General features: G+C 39.0%; 1 protein-coding gene across 1 annotated transcript in view; it reads right to left on the reverse strand.

Moving 5' to 3' along the window:
• The window catches only part of bbs9 (Bardet-Biedl syndrome 9), a 460,826-nt gene that overhangs the window by 272,259 nt on the left and 168,673 nt on the right, over positions 1–19,894 (reverse strand). Inside the window, exons 10-11 of the mRNA XM_073871763.1 lie at positions 4,813–4,994; positions 4,604–4,680 (exon numbers count right to left, since the gene is read on the reverse strand). Coding sequence (XP_073727864.1) covers positions 4,604–4,680; positions 4,813–4,994 — 259 coding nt within the window. The remainder of the gene's footprint in view (positions 1–4,603; positions 4,681–4,812; positions 4,995–19,894) is intronic.

A 19,894-nucleotide genomic window follows, 5' to 3' on the forward strand; every position in this document is an offset into this window, starting at 1 on the left:
CATCCACTGATCCAAATGACCTGGAAGCATTAAGACCAAATCACCTGTTGATTTTGAAAACTGTACCATCGTTACCACCGGGCGAATTCAAAAAGGAAGATGTTTATGCTCGTAAACGTTGGAGACAGGTCCAGTACATGTCAGACTTGTTCTGGAAGAGATGGGTTCTGGAGTACTTGCCACAGCTTCAAGAACGTCAGAAATGGTCAAGAGTCAAACGCAACTTTAAACCAGGAGACATAGTGCTTATAGTGGAGAATACAGCACCTCGAAACTCATGGCTTATTGGACGCATAATTCAAACATTTCCAGATAGAAGAGGATTTGTGCGTCATGTGCAAGTTAAAACTAAAACCAGCTGTCTGGAAAGGCCAATAACTAAAGTCTGTCTTTTACAAGAAGCAGAAGACGGATAATTTTAATAATTAGGGGCTGGAATGAAAGGGACATGAAAGAGTTAAATGTCACGTGATCATGGTGGAGGGTCACGGGATTACCTGGGAATAGGAATATTAGTCACCTGTTCACTTAGTGTGGTAGCGAGAGGGGGTGAGTCAGGACGATGTATTCTTTGTTGACCATATTTACATATTAACAACTTTTAAACCTGAAGAAATATCTGTCTGTGCAATAAAATGGGACTATTAACAGCTGTTTGCCTCACTGATACTTCATTATATGCGTCGCAAATGCATTGAGTTCCGGCTTCAGCCTCTCAGCGGCCTTTTAACTCTTTCACCGCCAGCATTTTTTAAAAAAGTTGCCAGCCAGTGCCAGCGTTTTTCATGATTTTCACCAAAGTTTAATGCCTTCCAGAAAATGTTGTTCAGATATATAAACATACAATATACCAAATGAAAGAACAGACCCTCTGCTTTCAAACAAAAAAAAAGTTTCATCCTACCTTGAGTAGTTCTTTTGTAATCAGCTTTTGAATACGAGTAGGTTTCTGCAAAAACACCACATTTTGAGCAAAAAGCTGAGATAATTCCATGTTTGTGACGGACTTTTCATAGAGTTCAGAGCGATCTTTAAAACAGACACGGACATGCAGCAGCTTGCCATAGGGCAATACTTCTGGTTTTATTACCTGGTGGATAATAGCGGTATTGCGGAAAGACGGAAAATCTCGTCATTGGCGGGGAAGCGTTTTCTCTTAATTGACGAGATCGGGGAAAGAGTTAACAACGTAAGATAGCTGCTACAATATATTTGATATTAGTCAGAGTTGCTATCTCTTCCTGACACCCCTCCCCTCATTCATGTGTGACTATTGGTGGTGTATCATTGAGGATGGTTTCAGACAAAGAGGGTTAGTAGATTCAAGACTGTTCGAAGTTAAGGAGAGATGACCAAGAGGGATGTAATTCTGATGTATTATTTTGAGTGAAGATAGACAAGTTTTCAATGGAGATGCAATCTATTAGTAAATTTTTCCAAGTTGAAATGTGTATGGTGTTTCTTGATTTCCAGTTCATGAGAATAGTTTTCTTGGCGATAGTTAGAGCCACTAGAAGTAATTGAGTGTTTACACTGTTTAGATTAATTATAGATACGTCACCTAATATACAGAGGGATGGAGACAGCGGGATGTGACATCCCATAAGGTTGGATAGTGAGTCAGTAATGTTTTCCCAGAATTTTTTAACTGAGGTGCAATGCCAAATAGCGTGTAAATAAGTGTCTGGGGTGTTTTGTGTGCAATGTGAGCATGTTTCCGAACTAAAACCCATTTTAAATAATTTCCATCCAGTTAGATGAAACCTATGAAGTTTTTTATACTGTATAATTTGTAAGTTGGCATTTTTTGTCATAAAGTATATATTTTTGCAGATTTGTGTCAAGAAAGCAGCATTGGGAGCAATAGATAAATCCGATTCCCATTTAGCATTGGGTAGGCTTAATGTGTTGTCTGACTTGGATATTAATTTATACATTTTGGAGATTAGTTTTTTTTTTTGGAGAGGTTACATTAATTAGCTCTAAGATTGGAGGGGGAAGGTTTAAATTAATTGTCTGGGTGTCGATTTTTGATTGAATAGATGATTTGATTAGTAAATATTCCAAAAAACAATTACTCCCAATGCCATATTTCTGGACCAAATAGGAAAATGCTGCCAGGTTGTTATTACTAAAGATGTGTTGAAGTTGTGTGATGCCCTTATCTACCCATGTACGTAAATTGAGTGGCTTCTTGTTAACTATGAAGTCTGGGTTATTCCAGACCGGGGTGTATTTAGATGGTGCAAGAGGGGTGTTTGAGATTTGATGAAATTTCCACCAGGCTGTCAGAGCTGCGGCTATTGTTGGTATTTTAAAACAGTGATGCTTTTTGATTGTTTGATTATAAAAGGGTAATTCTGAAATGTTAATGTCCTTACAAATTGAATGTTCAACATCAAGCCATGTGCTTTCTGATGAGTTAGGATGGATCCATTTGCATATATTTTGGAGCTGATCGGCCAAACAGTAGTGGTAGAAATTTGGTGCTTCTAGTCCTCCTTGTGTTTTTGGTTTCTGTAGTGTAGTCAATTTGATTCTTGAGGTCTTATTTTTTCCAGTAGAATTTAGTGATGATTGAATCTAGAGATTTAAACCAGGCGAGGGTGGGTAGTGCTGAGGTCATTGTAAATAAATAGTTTAATTTAGGGAGTATAGTCATTTTAATTACTGATATTCTGCCCATACTGGATAGTGCTGCTAAATTCATCCAGCGCTGAAGATCATTATTTATTGTTTTAAGTAATGGAGTAAAATTGAGTCCAAACAGCTCTGACAGTCTGGGGGAAACCTTAATGCTTAAGTATGTGATATGATTGGAGCACAAATGAATAGGTGGTGTTTGGGATGGCACATCCAAGCTGTTGGAATGTAATGAAAGTATGGCAGATTTATTCCAGTTGATTGAGTATTCAGAGATATTTGAAAATGAGTCAATGAGTTTAATTGTTTCATGTAATGATGATGGGGGGTCTTGTAAATATAGTAATATATCATCAGCGTAAAGACTAATTTTATGATGCATGTTTAGTGTTTGAATTCCTTTAATGTAGTTGTTTTGATGAATAGCTGCTGCTAATGGTTCAATGTAAATGGTGAATAATGAAGGGGAGAGTGGGCATCCTTGTCTAGTCCCACGACGCAGTGTGAAGATATGTGATGTTAGTCCATTGGTGATGACAGTAGCTGAAGGTGATGTATACAGAATTCTGATCCAATTAATGAATGACTCCCCAAACCCAAACTTCTCTAATGTGGAAAACAGGAATTTCCAGTTGACCCTATTAAAAGCTTTTTCTGTATCGAGAGTTACTATGATGGTTTTGTTTTTTTGGGTTGATGAATAATGCATTTAGTTAAATAGTCTGCGTGTGTTATTGGATGAAAGTCTACCTTTGATAAAACCGGTTTGATCTGGATGGATTATTGATGGTGTGACTTTTTCTATTATATGTGCTAGTGCTTTTGAAATAATTTTAATATCTACACTGATAAGGGAAATCGGACGATGGCTTAATGGTAATGTTGGGTATTTATTTAGTTTAAGGAGGAGTGAAATTGTTGCTGTGTTCATTCTATCTGGAAGTTTAGATTTTTGTTTTAATTCAGTAATCATTCGAATGAAGAGTGGTGATAAAATAGACCAAAAGTGTTTGTAGAACTCAGCAGGGAATCCATCGGGGCCTGGTGCTTTATTGTTTGGCATGAGTTTCGCATTAGAGAGTGATAGATCCTTTTCCTACTTAGCCCCTAAGCTCTGGATTGATGTGCCGACTGATGTCCGAGAATCAGACACAGTCACTCACTTTAAGTCTAATCTTAAGACTTTTCTCTTTAACAAAGCATTCACATAAACTGTCTAGTAAATGTTCTTATCTCGCAATAGTTAGCCTGTAAGGAACAAAGCATTCACATAACTCGTCTGGGTAATATACTAGTGCCGCAGTAGCTAGCCTGTCTGGAACCGGGCAGATATTAAACCACAACACTGCGTGACACTTGCTTTACATGTTAACGGCCCCTACACTAATAGGATTTAGTTTTTCTCTCCCTGTCTTGTCCTTGATCCCGATGACATTGAGACAAACAGACCCAGTTCCTGCTGCCATAAAGATTAACACACCACTGATCTTCTGGCTGTCCTTCAACCTGATGCCCAGCAGATGTCTGACCAACGGGTGGAACCCCTTTAAACTCCTTATCCGTTTACATATGTATGTATGTATGTATATATTAGGGGTTGAACCAACTAGTTGACCTTAATGCAATGTTGTGACGCTTTAAGCCTGATGTCGACTAGTCCCGTTGATCACTATACTTTTTTGATTTACTATTGCATTGTTAACATTAAGTTACAACATAGGAGCGTTGTTTAATTTAGCATTGTTATGCCGACATGCATCGATAAAAATGCTCTAAAACGGGAGTTATTGTCGCTTGTAAAGCCTATTCATACCCGCTGTATTTTGCTACCCGTGCTGTCTGTTTTTCTGTGTTTTCCCCTGCTTCTATTACTGTAAAGCTGCTTTGATACAATTACCTATTGTGAAAAGTGCTATATAAATAAAATTGAATTGAAAGGAACTCTAGAAAATGTGTGTACCGAGACTTCATCCAGGTTAGGGGAGACTGTGGCAGTCAGAGTAAGCTCTTCCTCTGTCTCTGCTCTCGGGAGAATGTCTGGAGAAAGAGAAATATCACACAGACACAGAGAAACACACATAAAGATAAACCTCCAGTCAACAAACAAATAAGTCAGGGACCCAGTTGTTGTACAACACATTCATTTGTGCAAAATTCCATGTGTCATACCTTGGGTTTTGGTGGCCTCACGGATGACTTTTTGTAGCATCTTCATCTCATTATCAACTTCATTATAGTTGACCTCTCTGGAGTCCACGTTGGGTGCAATAAAGAAGGAGGGGTCAGTGCCCATGTATGAGCACTGGAGATGCCCATCAGAGCTCAGAGTGACCACCAAACCCTTCAGTTCCCTAAAAAACACCCAGGAGAAACTGTAAAATATAATATATGTTTCCATGTATTAGCTAACCAACTAACCGTAACCAAACAAAAGTATGACTAATTAACATATAAAATACAATATATTTATTAAATAGCACCTTCATAGCAGAGGTGGGGGACTCGAGTCAAAGTCATATGTTACAAATTTCAGAACTCGCTTGATTAAAATTTCAGGACTCGCTTGATTAAAGTAGGAAAGTTACTTGACTTTGCCTTGAGAGCAAGTGACATGAGATTTGGCTTGACTTGAATGTATAACTGTGGGTTCCCACCAGATGCGTTTGAGGCGTCAAATTTGCGTCTACTGTGCGTAGTTGGACGCTTGAACATTTTGAGTGTACTCCCTTCATTTGCGTGTGAAATTCTAGTCATTGAGACATTCACGCGGAAATCCGCGTCATGGGAGGGGCTTTTGCGACTCCGCTCGCTTCCTGTAATCACGTCACTACTAGAGTAAACTCCTGATTGGTTGATGCGGTCCGTTTTTCCTCCAAAGTTCAGATTTTTTAACTCTCAAAATTGCCTCATTCGTGCTGCGAGACCTCCAGACACGCGTCAAAGTGTCTTTACATTGACTTAACATTGAAATCACTCGCGCTTAACGCCTCCACCGCGTCTGGTGTGAACACAGCATAATACTCGATAATGACTTGCCGTCGGGCTGTTGGTATTTTGTACTTGTCTATGTGTACCTCAACTCTATGCCTATTTTTGGCGTGACTTCACCAAATCACAACTCTGTGCTGCATTATGACCGCCAAATCCTTCTTGGCATTCGGACATCCATGTTGGCGTTGGGATCACAGGAAACTGGTCGGCGTGGGTTTACACTTCCAGCATTCAGTGGGGCCTCCAGCACAGTGGGGCCTCCAGCCTTCGTCAAACGGGTTGGCAGCAATGGTTGGGTTGCGATTTGGCGCTTTCATGCGTCTTGTGAATAGTATTCCATACAGACCCGTTTGCCACTGAACCTGCATTAACGACGACAGTGGGGCCTCCAGCCTTAGTCAAACGGGTTGACACGTATGGTCAGGTTGCGATGTTGGCGTTTTCTCATGGTCTTGTAAATAGTATGCAATATAGACCCGTTTGCCACTGAACCTGCATTAACGACGACAGGCCTTAGTCAAACGGGTCGACAGGTTTCATTTTCTCTTAAAGACCGGAAGGTGACCCTTAGTTACCATATATACCGACGCAGTGGGCCCCCAATTTGCAAAATCCTCAACTGTGGATAATATAATTATGCCGCAATAGTTAGTCTGTCTGAAACTAAGCTGATTAAACCACATCACTGTGTGACACTTGCATTACATGTGAACGGCCCCTACGCTAATATGATTTTGTTTTTCTCTCCCTGTCTCGTCCTCGACCCTGAGGACAAACAGACCCAGTTCCGGTAGATGTGAAAGTCGGCACACCTCTGATCTACTGGTCGTCCTTCAACGTGATGCCCAGCTGATGCCTGACCAACGATCACCGACAGAACCAGCTTAATCTCCGCTTAATCTCCTTATCCGTTTATATGTGTGTATATACTAGGGGTGGAACGGTACACACAAGTCCCGGTTCGGTTCGTACCTCGGTTCAGGCTTCACGGTTCGATTCACTTTCGGTACAATGGAGGAAAAAAGCAAAACAAAAATGAAGAAGGCATTTTTTTAAACTAATCTTAAAAAAATAGGTGTCCTTATCAGTGTTATTTTGAGATGTCATGAATATGAACTGAAATGCATTTAACATACTATCTCGTATTTCAAAAATATATACTACTTTACTGTAAGTAATCTTGTACTCATCTTTCATACAAATAGGGGTTCAAATGTATTACAAGTGTTACCTAAATACATTTTTAAATTACATTTTTGGCCTTATTTCATATTAATGTACTAAAGAACAAAAAATAGGCTAGATGAATTAATAGGTGTGACCAACTTCACGAGGCGCTGCAAAAAAATGACAAGTGGATGACATCAGAGTAACGCGAGAGCGATTTGAATCAAATTAGCCTCCTCCGCAAAATTTCTCGCGGTACTCTGTCGCTGATGGCGCTGCGTAAAGTTGAGCACACTTAAAAAACTGAATGCAGCTGAACTCGACAGAAGTGCCCTGCATATGCCTGTTGTATATAGCAGGACAATTTATCTCCTACTTCTCAGCGTGAGAAATACAAAGTGTGGCATTTGAACTGACTGAAATGCGTGTTTGTCAAGGTGAATGCGTGAGACTTGAGAGCCCTGATTAGATGTATTTCCACTCACATACCTAACAACTGCTGAACAACGCCGACGCACAGTCCTCGTCTTTTCCACCACTCTCTCGCCTGTACTATTCTAACTGACTGGAAAACTGAAGTTTTGCCAAACTTGCGATCTTAAAGGGGCCGGCGGATCCTCACCACCATTTGCCATACCAGCTGTCGCTGCTATTTCACTCACTGGACCGTGAACCTGACAAAAAACTGCAGAGTGCCAGAATGTAGACGGTCTCTGATAGAGCGCATACATAGGCGGAGCTCGGCTGCATCGGCGCCAATCAGAGCTTCAGAGCTAAAGCGGGGCAACAGATTAGCTGTCCATAAAGAACCCACGGATCTAACAGTAGTTCCGCATTACATTAATTATTTTGCACGGAAGTTTTTTTTTATTTTCATACCGTGTATTCTCCGTTTAAATTCATGCACCGAACCGTGACCCCCGTACCGATTCGGTTCGAAACGAATACATGTATTGTTCCAGCCCTAGTATATACATATATATCTCCCAAGGGTTTTTCCCTCCTAGGACTTTTTTTATTTTCCTCGGCTAAACAGCCCGGGTTTTTTTTCTCCGAGGGTTTTTTTTACCCCGGGGAGGCAGCCTTCTTGGGCTTAACTTAGCTTCCTTTTCTAGACGTTACATTAGTAATACGCTCGCCTATAATGTCGAGTCATAGCCGCAGCAAATTTGACTGCTTATGCTATCGTGTATTATGTTGTGCTATCTGTCGTTTTTCTGTGCTTTTACTGCTTCTATTAATGTAAAGCTGCTTTGAAACAATTAAGTATTGTGAAAAGCGCTATATAAATAAAATTGAATTGGATTGAATTGAATTCATACTGTCGATTCCTGTGGAGCTGTTATGACGGCATTGTTCCCAGCAAAGGAAGAAAGGCCGTAGACGTGGACGTGGAAAGCGTGCAGGACTTTTATTCAAATCTATGTCGTCAGCTGCCTTCTGGGTCTTATACAAGTTTTGAATGTCAACTATTTAGGGTTGATTCTGCTGTGTCTCTGTTATGTGCTCTTATATATAGGCCTCCAAAGTATAGTAAGGATTTTATTACTGAATTTCCAGAATTCTTATCTGGCTTTGTTTCTATATGCAACAATTTTCTTATTCTTGGAGATATACATATACATGTGTGCTGTCCATCTAAGCTATAGGTTGGTGAATTTTTACAGCTGACTGACTCTTTTAATTTTACTCTGTCTGCAACTGGAGCTACGCATAGGGTGGACATACCCTTGATCTTGTATTGTCTCTGGGTCTTCCTATCTTAAATGTTGTTGTAGACGATGGTAGTGTATCTGATCATATGTTTGTTTGTTTTGATGCTGCATTCTTTGGGTTTAATTCTGTTAACACAAGGCTTGGTCATTATTCTTGCTTTATTGATTCTAATACATCTGCTAAATTTTCAGAGGCATTTTCAGTTTCTATATGTCATTATAAATTTGAGGTTTTTAATCCTGTTATTAGTGTGAATGAGTACTTTAATTCATTTAATTCTGTTTGTACAGACATTTTTTTTTACATTAAAGTATCATACCTTTAAAACTCACTCCTACCCATAATGAACAATGAAACTCATATTGCTAGACAAGTTTGTTGCAGAACTGAACGAAGGTGGAAGAATATCATTTGAAATTTTGATTTTTTTTTTTTTTTGCAAATATTGTTTGAAATTTTAGGAGATGCCCTGTCAAATTTCAGTCCATTGTTAAAGCTGCAAAGGCAAATTGCATTTCAAATATCATTAATAAAAATCAAAATAAGCCAAATATTCTATTTAAAACAATAAATAAAGTAATTTCACCTGTCCCTGTTAATTGTATTGAAAGTAAGAAAAAATGTGTGAGGATTTTCTTTTACAGTTTTTTGTAAACAAAATTGAAAATCTACGGGCACAGATTAGTCCTTTAGATTATTCAAGTAACTTTATTAGCTTTAATCCATTCTCCTTAACCTAGCTGGAATATTTTCTTAATCATACTACTCCAGGGATCCATCCCTTAGATCCTATTCCACCTAGTTTGTTATCAACTCTGTTCAACCTCTTAGGCACTATTCTTTAATCACTTTTTAATAGTGGTTTAACTACTGGAACTGTTCCATTATGTTTCAAACATGCAGTTGTTCAGCCACTTTTGAAGAAACCAAATTTAGATTTTACAGTTCTAAGTAATTATCGACCAATATCAAAATTACCTTTTTTATCCAAAGTTTTAGAGAAAATTATCTTATCTCAACTTACACTCCATACCTAGAGGAAAATTCTGTTATAGACATGTTTCAGTCAGGTTTTAGATAATTTCAACTGCCCTTCTTAAAGTTTATAATGATATTTTATTAGGAGTAGATTCCGGAATGCCAGTTATTCTTATTCTTTTAGATCTTACAGCTGCTTTTGATACCATCGATCATGACATTTTATTGAATCGTCTGGAGCATGTTGGTATCAAAGGCATTGCCCTAGATTGGTTTAAATCTTATTTGGTAGACCGGTCGTTCAATTCAATTCAATTTGATTTTATTTATATAGCGCTTTTCACAATACTTAATTGTTTCAAAGCAGCTTTACATTAATAGAAGCAGTAAAAGCACAGAAAAACGACAGATAGCACAACATAATACACGATAGCATAAGCAGTCAAATTTGTTGCGGCTATGACTCAACATTATAAGCGAGCGTATTACTAATGTAACGTCTAGAAGAAGAAGCTAAGTTAAGCCCAAGCAGGCTACCTCCCTGGGGTAAAAAAACCCCTAGGAGAAAAAAAACAAAAACCCCGGGTTGTTTAGCCGAGGAAATAAAAAAAAAGTCCTAGGAGGGAAAAACCCTTGGGAGATATATATGTGTATACACACATATAAACGGATAAGGAGATTAAGCGGAGATTAAGCGGGTCCTGCCGGTGATCGTTGGTCAGGCATCAGCTGGGCATCACGTTGAAGGACGACCAGTAGATCAGAGGTGTGCCGACTTTCACATCTACCGGAACTGGGTCTGTTTGTCCCATTGTCCTCGGGGTCGAGGACGAGACAGGGAGAGAAAAACAAAATCATATTAGCGTAGGGGTCGTTCACATGTAATGCAAGTGTCACACAGTGATGTGGTTTAATCAGCTTAGTTTCAGACAGACTAACTATTGCAGCATAATTATATTATCCACAGTTGAGGATTTTGCAAAGTGGGGGCCCACTGCAACGGTATATATGGTAACTAAGGGTCACCTTCCGATCTTTAAGAGAAAATGAAACCTGTCGACCCGTTTGATAAGAGCTGTAACCCCACTGTCGTCGTTAATGCAGGTTCAGTGGCAAACAGGTCTATATTGCATACTATTTACAAGATCACGAGAAAACGCCAACATCGCAACCTGACCAAACGTGTCAACCCGTTTGACTAAGGCTGGAGGCCCCACTGTCATCGTTAATGCAGGTTCAGTGGCAAACGGGTCTGTATGGCATACTATTCACAAGACACATGAAAGCGCCAAAATCGCAACCCGACCATACGTGCCAACCCGTTTGACTAAGGCCGGAAGCCCCACTGTCGTCGTTAATGCAGGTTCAGTGGCAAACGGGTCTGTATGGCATACAGTACTATTCGCAAGACAAAGAAAGCGCCAAAATCCCAACCCGACCATATGTGCCAACCCGTTTGACTAAGGCCGGGAGCCCCACTGTCGTCGTTAATGCAGATTCAGTGGCAAACGGGTCTGTATGGCATCCTATTCACAAGACACACGAAAGTTCCAAAATCGCAATCCGACCATACGTTAAGATAAGGTTTTTATTTATTTATTTGGTTGGTCTGTGTTAAAACCGCGAGTGCTTTGTTCCGTACAAATAACTATTTCGAGTTAAGTACCTTTACTAGACAAATTATGTGAATGCTTTGTTGAAGAGAAAAGTTTTAAGTCTAGATTTAAAATTATCGACTGTGTCTGATTCTCGGACATCGGTTGGTAAATCATTCCAGAGCTTAGGGGCTAAGTAGGAAAAGGATCTTCCACTTTTAGACACTTTTGATAGTCTAAGGATAATCAAGAGACCAGAATTTTCCGACCGTAGTGTGCGTGATGGATTGTATTCTGATAGTAATTCTCTAAAATATGAGGGTGCTAGGCCATTTAAAGCTTTGTAGGTGATTAGTGATATTTTAAATTGTATGCGATATTCGTACTTTTTAGATCAAGTAAGTACCCTTGCAGAGGCATTTTGAACTAGCTGAAGCTTGTTTACTTGATTTGCATGGCATCCCCCGAGTAGCGAGTTACAATAGTCTATTCTAGAGGTCATAAAAGCATGGATAAGCTTCTCTGCGTCAGATGTAGGCAGTATATGGCGTATTTTCGAGATATTTCTAAGATGGAAGAATGCTGTGCGGCAGACGTTGGCGATATGACTATCGAAGGATAAGTTGCTGTCGAACATCACACCTAAGTTCCTAACCGTGGAAGATGGCACCACAGTGCAGCCATCTATGTGCAACTTGTAATCTGACATATTATGTTTGTAGCGATTCGGTTCAATAATAAGTATCTCAGTCTTATTGGAGTTGAGCTTAAGAAAGTTATGTGCCATCCAGTCACTAACATCGCTAAGGCAGTCTGTTAGCTTAGAAAACGTGTGTGTTTCGCTAGGATGTGAGGAGATGTAAAGCTGGGTATCATCCGCATAGCAGTGAAAACTTATGTTATGTTTCCTGATAATGTCTCCTAGGGGTAACATGTATAACGAGAACAGGATAGGACCTAAAACCGATCCCTGCGGTACACCGTATTTAACCAGGGAGTGATATGACTCTTCCTCGTAAACAAAGTGATAGCGATTGGTTAGATACGACCTAAACCAGGCTAGCGCCTGACCACTGATACCAACATAGTTTTCTAGTCTATTGAGTAAGATTGTGTGATCTATTGTGTCAAAGGCTGCACTAAGGTCTAATAATATAAGAATTGAGATTTCACCACGATCGGATGTTAATAGGAGGTCATTTGTAACTTTAAGCAACGCTGTCTCTGTGCTATGGTGGGGCCTAAATCCTGATTGGAACTTTTCATATGTACTATTATTTGTCAAGAATGTGCGTAACTGGCTTGCCACTACCTTTTCTAATATTTTCGAAAGAAAAAGGAGATTTGAGATTGGTCTAAAGTTATTAAGCTCACCATGATCAAGCTGTGGTTTTTTAATCAGTGGTTTAATAACTGCTAGTTTGAAAGCTGTTGGAACGTATCCTATTTCTAGCGATGAGTTAAAGATATTTAAAACCGGGGTTGACACTACAGGGAATACCTCTTTAAGTAGTTTTGTGGGAACAGGGTCTAATATACAGGACGATGATTTGGATGATATAACTAGTCTAGAGAGCTCATCTATTGTAGTAGGTTTAAATGAATCAAGATGTTTGTATGGTAGTCTAGTGTTAAGTGAACTAATGGGTAGAGTGGTGGCTGCCTGGGTAGCTACGATGTTTTCCCTTATAGCCGTAATTTTGTTAGAAAAGAAGTTCATGAAGTCGTTACTATTGTGTTGAAGTTTACTATTGGTTTCTGTTTGTTCTTTGTTTCTAGTCAGTTTTGCAACTGTGCTAAAGAGGAAACGAGGGTTATTATGATTCTCATTTATAAGCTTGCTAAGATAGGTTTTAATAGCCTGTCTGTAGTGTTTAACACTCTCTTTCCATGCTGCACGCCATACCTCTAACTTTGTGCTTCTATAATTTCTTTCCATTTTCCTAGTTGCCTTTTTGAGGGCTGCGGTGTGATGGTCATACCATGGAGCTGGCGGTTTTTCTTTGATTCTCTTTTTTCGAATGGGAGCAACGGCATCCAATGTGTTAGAACAGACATTGTTTAGGTTTTCTATTACAATATCTAGATCGTCACAGTTATCTGCTACATGTTTAATTTGGGACAGGTCTGGAAGAGTGCTAAATAAAGCTATCTTTAGTGGTGGAAATTATTGTTCTGGCTAATCTGTAGCATGTTGTGGATTGAGTGATCCTATCTAGAGGTTCAGTGTATGACACAAGGTAATGGTCAGAAACTGCATCACTCTGAGGTGATATTTTGATGTCATTAATATTGAGTCTGTGTGACAGAATTAAGTCTAATGTGTGCTTACGAGTATGCGTTGGCCCTGTCACGTTTTGTCTAATATTGAGAGAATTTAGAACATCCATAAACGCACGTCCTAATGCATCTTTTGGGTTATCCACATGAATATTAAAATCACCAACGATAAGAGCATTATCTACAGTGACTACAAGCTTAGACAGGAAATCTGCTATTTCTTTAAGGAAATCTGCATGGTGGCCCGGAGGTCTGTAGATTGTAGCTAAGGCAAAAGAAAGCCGTTTGTGGTTACAATCCGTTATTTCCATATTTAACAACATTAGTTCAAATGATTTAAATTTTAGTTCAGATTTTTGGTTTACTTTAAAAATTTTGTTGTATATTGTAGCTACACCACCCCCTCTCCCCTTTAATCGAGGTTCGTGTTTATAATAATAGTCTTGTGGGGTGGATTCGTTTAAACTAATGTAGTCGTCTGCTTTAAGCCAGGTTTCTGTTAAACAGAGTACATCTAAGTTTTGGTCTGTAATTATTTCATTGACAATAGGTTCTTTATTGGTAAGCGATCTAATGTTAAGGCGGCCGAATTTTAACATTCGAGGTTCATCTGTTAATGTATTGTTTTCTAATTTTATATTAATCAGATTTGTACCAGATGTGGCAAGCGGTGGTCTGTATTTATTTGTTCGGGGAACAGATACAGTTGAAATGTGTTCATATTCTGGTAAGATTGACTCGAAGTGCTGGGATATAAGTGATCTTGACATATCACGGCAGCTAACAGACGGACGGTTAAGCCGATCCGTCTGTTTCCTGACCTGTACCCTGGATAGTAAACTGTGCGCTTCATCGGCTAAATTACGTTGTGGTGTGCCTCAGAGTTCCATTCTTGGGCCCATTTTATTTTCGTTATATATGTGCCCTTTAAGGCTTGTCAAACTAAGGCCAGAGGGTTTTTACAGATATAAAGGAGGACTTACGAAATGTAGTTTTCACAGAGCTGTGTGTTTTTTTAGTTTTCTTGCAAATTAATTTATAGTTTGTTGAGTTAATATTAACACAATTATCAGAACACTAAGTTTTGAAAAAGTTATCTGGCCCTCACACGGTAACGTTAATTACCATCTGGCCCTCAACTTAAAATGAGTTTGACATCCCTTTACTAAGGTCTCATTTAATTACATTTTTAAATTCAATTTAATTTATATAGCATTTTTTTTACAATTGTTTAATTGTTACAAAGCAGCTTTACATTAATAAAAACAGGAAAAAACAGGGGAAAAATCATAGGATAACCAAGTAGAAAAGTACAGCGGCTACTCTCACCATACAAGTGAGAGTAATTATGTGACATACTGTATCTGTAAAGTAACGTAATGTAACTTAGTTTAACGTTAGGTTAATATCAGCTGATTTCCAAGTGGTTAAAAACTCCTAGGTGAAAAATTATAGTGAAAAAAGTCCTTGGGGGAAAAAACCCTTAAGAAAGAGCCAGACTTAGCTGATCCTATTGAGGATATACTATATATTGAATACTACATTATAAAAATGTTATGGGAATTAAAGGCAGGATAGGCAGGAATTATCTAAAAAAATTTTTTTACAAATTTGTTTAAACTGTCTTTATATATCAATACATAAGTAAAATGTAAGTACAGACTATAAAAATCGAGTGTCTGTAGACCTCTCACCACTGTTTTAAACACAGCTCATTTTTTCCATTCACTCCACCCCCTCCCTTCTGGGTTTCTTCTAAAGCCACGCCCCAAAACACATGAACGCGCGACACGGACAGCTTTGCTGGGAGAAGGATTTACCTCAGACAAGCGGAGAGGAAGGAGCGCGGTGCATGTAGTAACATCATGTCACAATCACATGTAATAATACACCCAACTTTATCACTAGGAATATAAACAGATAGGATGCCTTGTAGTACTCACTATTAAGCCAGTGTTTTGCATGGAAGAGTTTCTGTGATGAAAGCATTGTTGACTCTGATGAGGACTACACTCCGCAGACAACACCGCTACTTCGCATCGTCGACTCGAGGAAAAGCCACGTGATATTTACTCTCGCTTGATTGCTTCGTTTATTCCCTTTTTGCCTCGTTTGCCTTCGCTGACTGGATATGCAGGTACTGTGAGTTCTGAATTCACTTTCTCTGCCATGCTTGTGCTCTTTCTAGAGTGCCTTGTGCACGTTCAAATCAATCGGGTGTGCGCATGTCTGGGCAGATCCCATAGCAACGGGTGGTGCCATGGTCGCGAGAGAGAGTGATATTCGCGCAAGCTAATCATTTGTTTCGTCCCGAATGGAAATAATTAGCTGTGTTTAAAACAGTCGTGAGAGGTCTACAGACACTTGAGTTTTGTACTCTCTTTTTCAGAGTACTTACATTTTAGTTGTGTATTTGTATATAAAGACAGTTTAAACAAATTTGTAGATACGTTTTTTGGGTGGTTCCTGCCTACCCTGCCTTTAAATGTTTTAATAATTTATGTTACAGTTAAAGAAAAGCGATCGGTGGTCACTGGTCAGACATCGCATGGACATCACAATGATGGGGGGATGATGGGAGCTTCATGGCAGCAGACACTATTGAATGTGCACGTCCGGTGTGCAATACCTGCAAGTTGTCTTACAAGCAACGCAGCGCAATCTCGGCCGGTGTGCAACTTCCTTCTTAGCGTTGTCAAGATGACTGCGGGAACTTTTAAGCCGCTTGCACCTTTTAGAGGCAACATTTGTTCTAAACTTGTTTTTTGTTGTCCAAAAACGTTTTGGTGCCAGGCCTTTCAAACAACAAACTGGGAAAACAGTAAAAGGCATGGCATACATCGCATCCAGTTGCCAACTCTATTTTGCCATAAGAGGTGCCAGAAACCAACCCAGTGTAAGCTCGACCATGATCACTTGACTCCAGCTGGATCTGCAAGTTGGGTTGATCTGGTCCAAGCTCCTTAATCATTTATTTACTTTCAGCTAAATGCCTTGTAAAAGGGTGCTTTTATAAGAATAAAATAGTATTTTCTTTAATTTCAAAATATTACACTTGCTTCCACTGATCAGTAGTGTACCTATCAGTTAAATGGCAATCTGCAGAGCAGTATAAGACTCGGTCCAATCGCATGAGGTCAAAAACATAAAATACTAAATTTATTCGCTAAAAACAAATCTGGGAGGGTTTGAGGCACAGATCAGGGATGATCTGAAAAAATTAGAACTCAGCCTCAAGTCACATGCCTTTGAAAAGTTAACTGACCCAGACACACGTTCAGGGCCGTGCACAGACTTTTTGAGGGGCATGTACTGAAACTAAAAAAGGGCACTTCCTCCAAATAAATAGCACATAATAATCGTCTTAAAAACTTTATATTTATTTACTATTAATGATTGAAAAATTCCCTATTAATGAATGAAAAATTACATTTTATGATAGCTTGGCATTATAAGGATATCTGGCCTTCTAAGTTGGCTTTAACAATTTGCCTCCAGGGTTTTTATCTGTATTAGGCCTATTTGTAGTCATGTGTTTGTGAACTGCTCTTGTGTACTCACTCATATTTAATTGGGTGATATATTAATTTTCATTTTTTTCCTCTGCTTTGCATACATAAAGTTAAATAAAAATATGTTTGAGGAAAAAAACTATTCTTTTTGGTTTTATGAGCTAATTTTTATTATTTGGTTAACATGTTTATGTATGTCATTGAGAAGAGGGGAAATATGAGATTTAAGATCAAAATAATATAGTAAAATACTATTCTATTAGCCATACCATTAGCATATCCAACATGTATCTGCCTACCTGGCAACAACTGTGCTGAGGACCAGGAACGTTGGTCTCTTGAAGGTGAACTTAGGTTGGTTGTTCTCTCTCGTGAACTACACTTTCCTTAAAATAAGCCAGCAATGAAAATGTATAAAAAATTTAGTCTAGTCATTCAGGGCTAACTTTTTGGTGATTTGGAGCACTGTAGCCCCTGACAGAAAATGTTAGAAGCGCAAGCAGAAAATTTTGAGCACACCTTCAATCAGCCTGCAATTATTCACATTTTCCCAAAATAACTGCATTAATGAACAATACTAAACAGACTTAACTTTGTGCAGTTGATTTCAGAATAAAAAGTTATGAACTAAATAATCATACAGCCCTCTTGGCTAATTCTAGGCATAAGATACATACATATATAATAAGTTACTGTATATCCAGATTGGATATTGTAATGAGATGAGTGGCAGGGCAATATACATACTTGTATCCTTTACAAGTTTCTCGTCTTCTATCCACAGTTTTCCTTAACTGGGAGTTTCTAATCTGTAATGTTTTTGGTGTTAATATAGGCTAGAAGTTTTCTCAATCTCTCATCTCTGCAATGTTTAATTTTAAACCCGCGCAGGCGAATCTTCTCGCGGTTCACCCGGGCTGCGTAGACCCATCGGTAAACGATTGAGACGCGTCATGCAAATAAGCGGTAAAACCCGATCCTGCATTCTGTATTGTTGTCACGGGTGCCCTACACATGCGTGAACATCAGTGAAAACTGCTCGCGCTGTGTCAAAAACTCATTTTGGTCACAGTTTGGAGCCCTTGGTGCCTCCCTGATTGCCCACTCGCCCAATCTCGTCTAAACCGGCCCTGCTCAAATTTATAAAACATGCGCCGTTATAGACATACTAATGTTTCTTTCATAATGAGACGGAATTGTACTCAAACAACAAGATATTTATTTATCGTTGTAAGACGTTCAGCTGCTCTGCTGTGGAACTTCAGCTCGTTGCACTCAGGGGGCGGAGTTAAGGGGTTTGACTGACGGTTTGAGCGGATCCAAAAATATTTTGTTTTTTAACTTTTATTTGATAAATATATTTGAAAAACAGACAGACATATGTAAAAGGTTACCAATAGCATTAATTTATTATAGAAAAAAATCTAATAAAATCTTCTAGAAAAAAAGGGCACTTCGGAGTGTAAGGACAAAAAGGGCATGTGTTCTGCACAGGTTGAGCCCTATCTGTGCACGTGCCTGCACACGTTTGACACACAGAATTACATTGCTGTCCAGCTGTCTTGATAATTGCCAGGACACAAGAGTTCCACACTGCAAAATTGACTTTCTTACTTAGTATTTTTGTCTTGTTTTCAGTAAAAATATCTAAAAAGAAAATGAGTCTAGTTTTTAGACAAAAATATAAAACTTAAGCGAATTTGTGCTTAAAACAAGAAAAAAAAACTTTTCTTGAATTATGTGTTTATGAAAAAAAGTAAACTTATTTCAATAAAAAAATTATTCAGTTGGCAGATTTTTTGCTTGTTTTAAGCACTAATTTACTTAAAGTTTATATTTTTTGTCTAAAACTAGACTTATTTTATTAGGTCATTTTTCTCATCAAGAAAATACATCTTAATTTAAGAATTTTTTATATTTTTACTGAAAACAAGACAAAATTACTAAGAAAGAAAGTAATTTTTTGCAGTGCAGAACTTGTGTAGGGAGTGAATATTAGCTTATTGTTCATCCATTTTTGCTCACAGAGCAATTAATGAGGAGGGTTGTAGGTAGGCGTAGTTAATTTGCAGAGCAATAATAAAACACTGGTTATGTCTTATTTCAATTACAGCAATGTGCTAGCAGTATAGTCAAGGATAAGTCTGTAAGAAATATAAATGTTAAAAACACCATCAGCAATCCGATCAAACTCCATGCTCCATAATCCATAACTGGTATTCTCAAGAGAACAGCCACATACATAAAAAGACAATCTTGCAAGGTGAAAATAATGCTAATGTGAAATGCCAAAATGCTGATAGAAAGAAACATTGTGGGGCAGCCACAGAACAGTGCCACTGGAAGTTTAATAGTAGGTAGTAGGTATGTATGTGGTTTGAGCCAGTGCTGTGCATCTGGTTTGTGTTGGTCATGCAAAATCTTTAATAAGAATAATAGGAATTATTTTGTTATGTTGACAAAATGTAAAGATACCAATGTGATGGCTTAACACCCACTGGTGCTGATGCCGCAGGAACAAGAGGGAACCAGGCTGGTAAAGATAACACAGAACTAAAATTTCAAAATAAAAGCACAAGACTGGGACATATAGAAAAGACCATTCCAGAGACTCCTAACCAAACAGTCCAAACAAGGTGGGAGGTGGAGCAGAGTATGGGGAAGGATTGAGGGCCAGCCTATGAAGAGAAAGAAGGTCAGAAAGCCAAAGTGGTGCTGACAGAGCTGAAGGGCACCAGGGTGGTGCAGACGATGCTGAAAAGCACCAGGGCGGTGCTGGCAGGAGGCCAGGCCAGAGCCAGCAGGGCAGGAGCCCAGGGCGGAGCCATGGACCAGGGAGGAGCTGCAGTGGCCAGAAAACAGGGAGGAGCCAGCGAAGGTATGGCCATCTTAGCCGGGAGAGGGAACACATGGAATTTAGGATCGGATGTCTAAAAGCACAGGGAACTTGGGAACAGCCATCTCGGCATCTTGGCAATCAGCAACAGAGCATAATCCAAAAACTGAACTAGA

This window comes from Misgurnus anguillicaudatus, chromosome 10 (assembly GCF_027580225.2).
Source record: "Misgurnus anguillicaudatus chromosome 10, ASM2758022v2, whole genome shotgun sequence".
In the NCBI taxonomy this organism is placed as follows: Eukaryota; Metazoa; Chordata; class Actinopteri; order Cypriniformes; family Cobitidae; genus Misgurnus; species Misgurnus anguillicaudatus.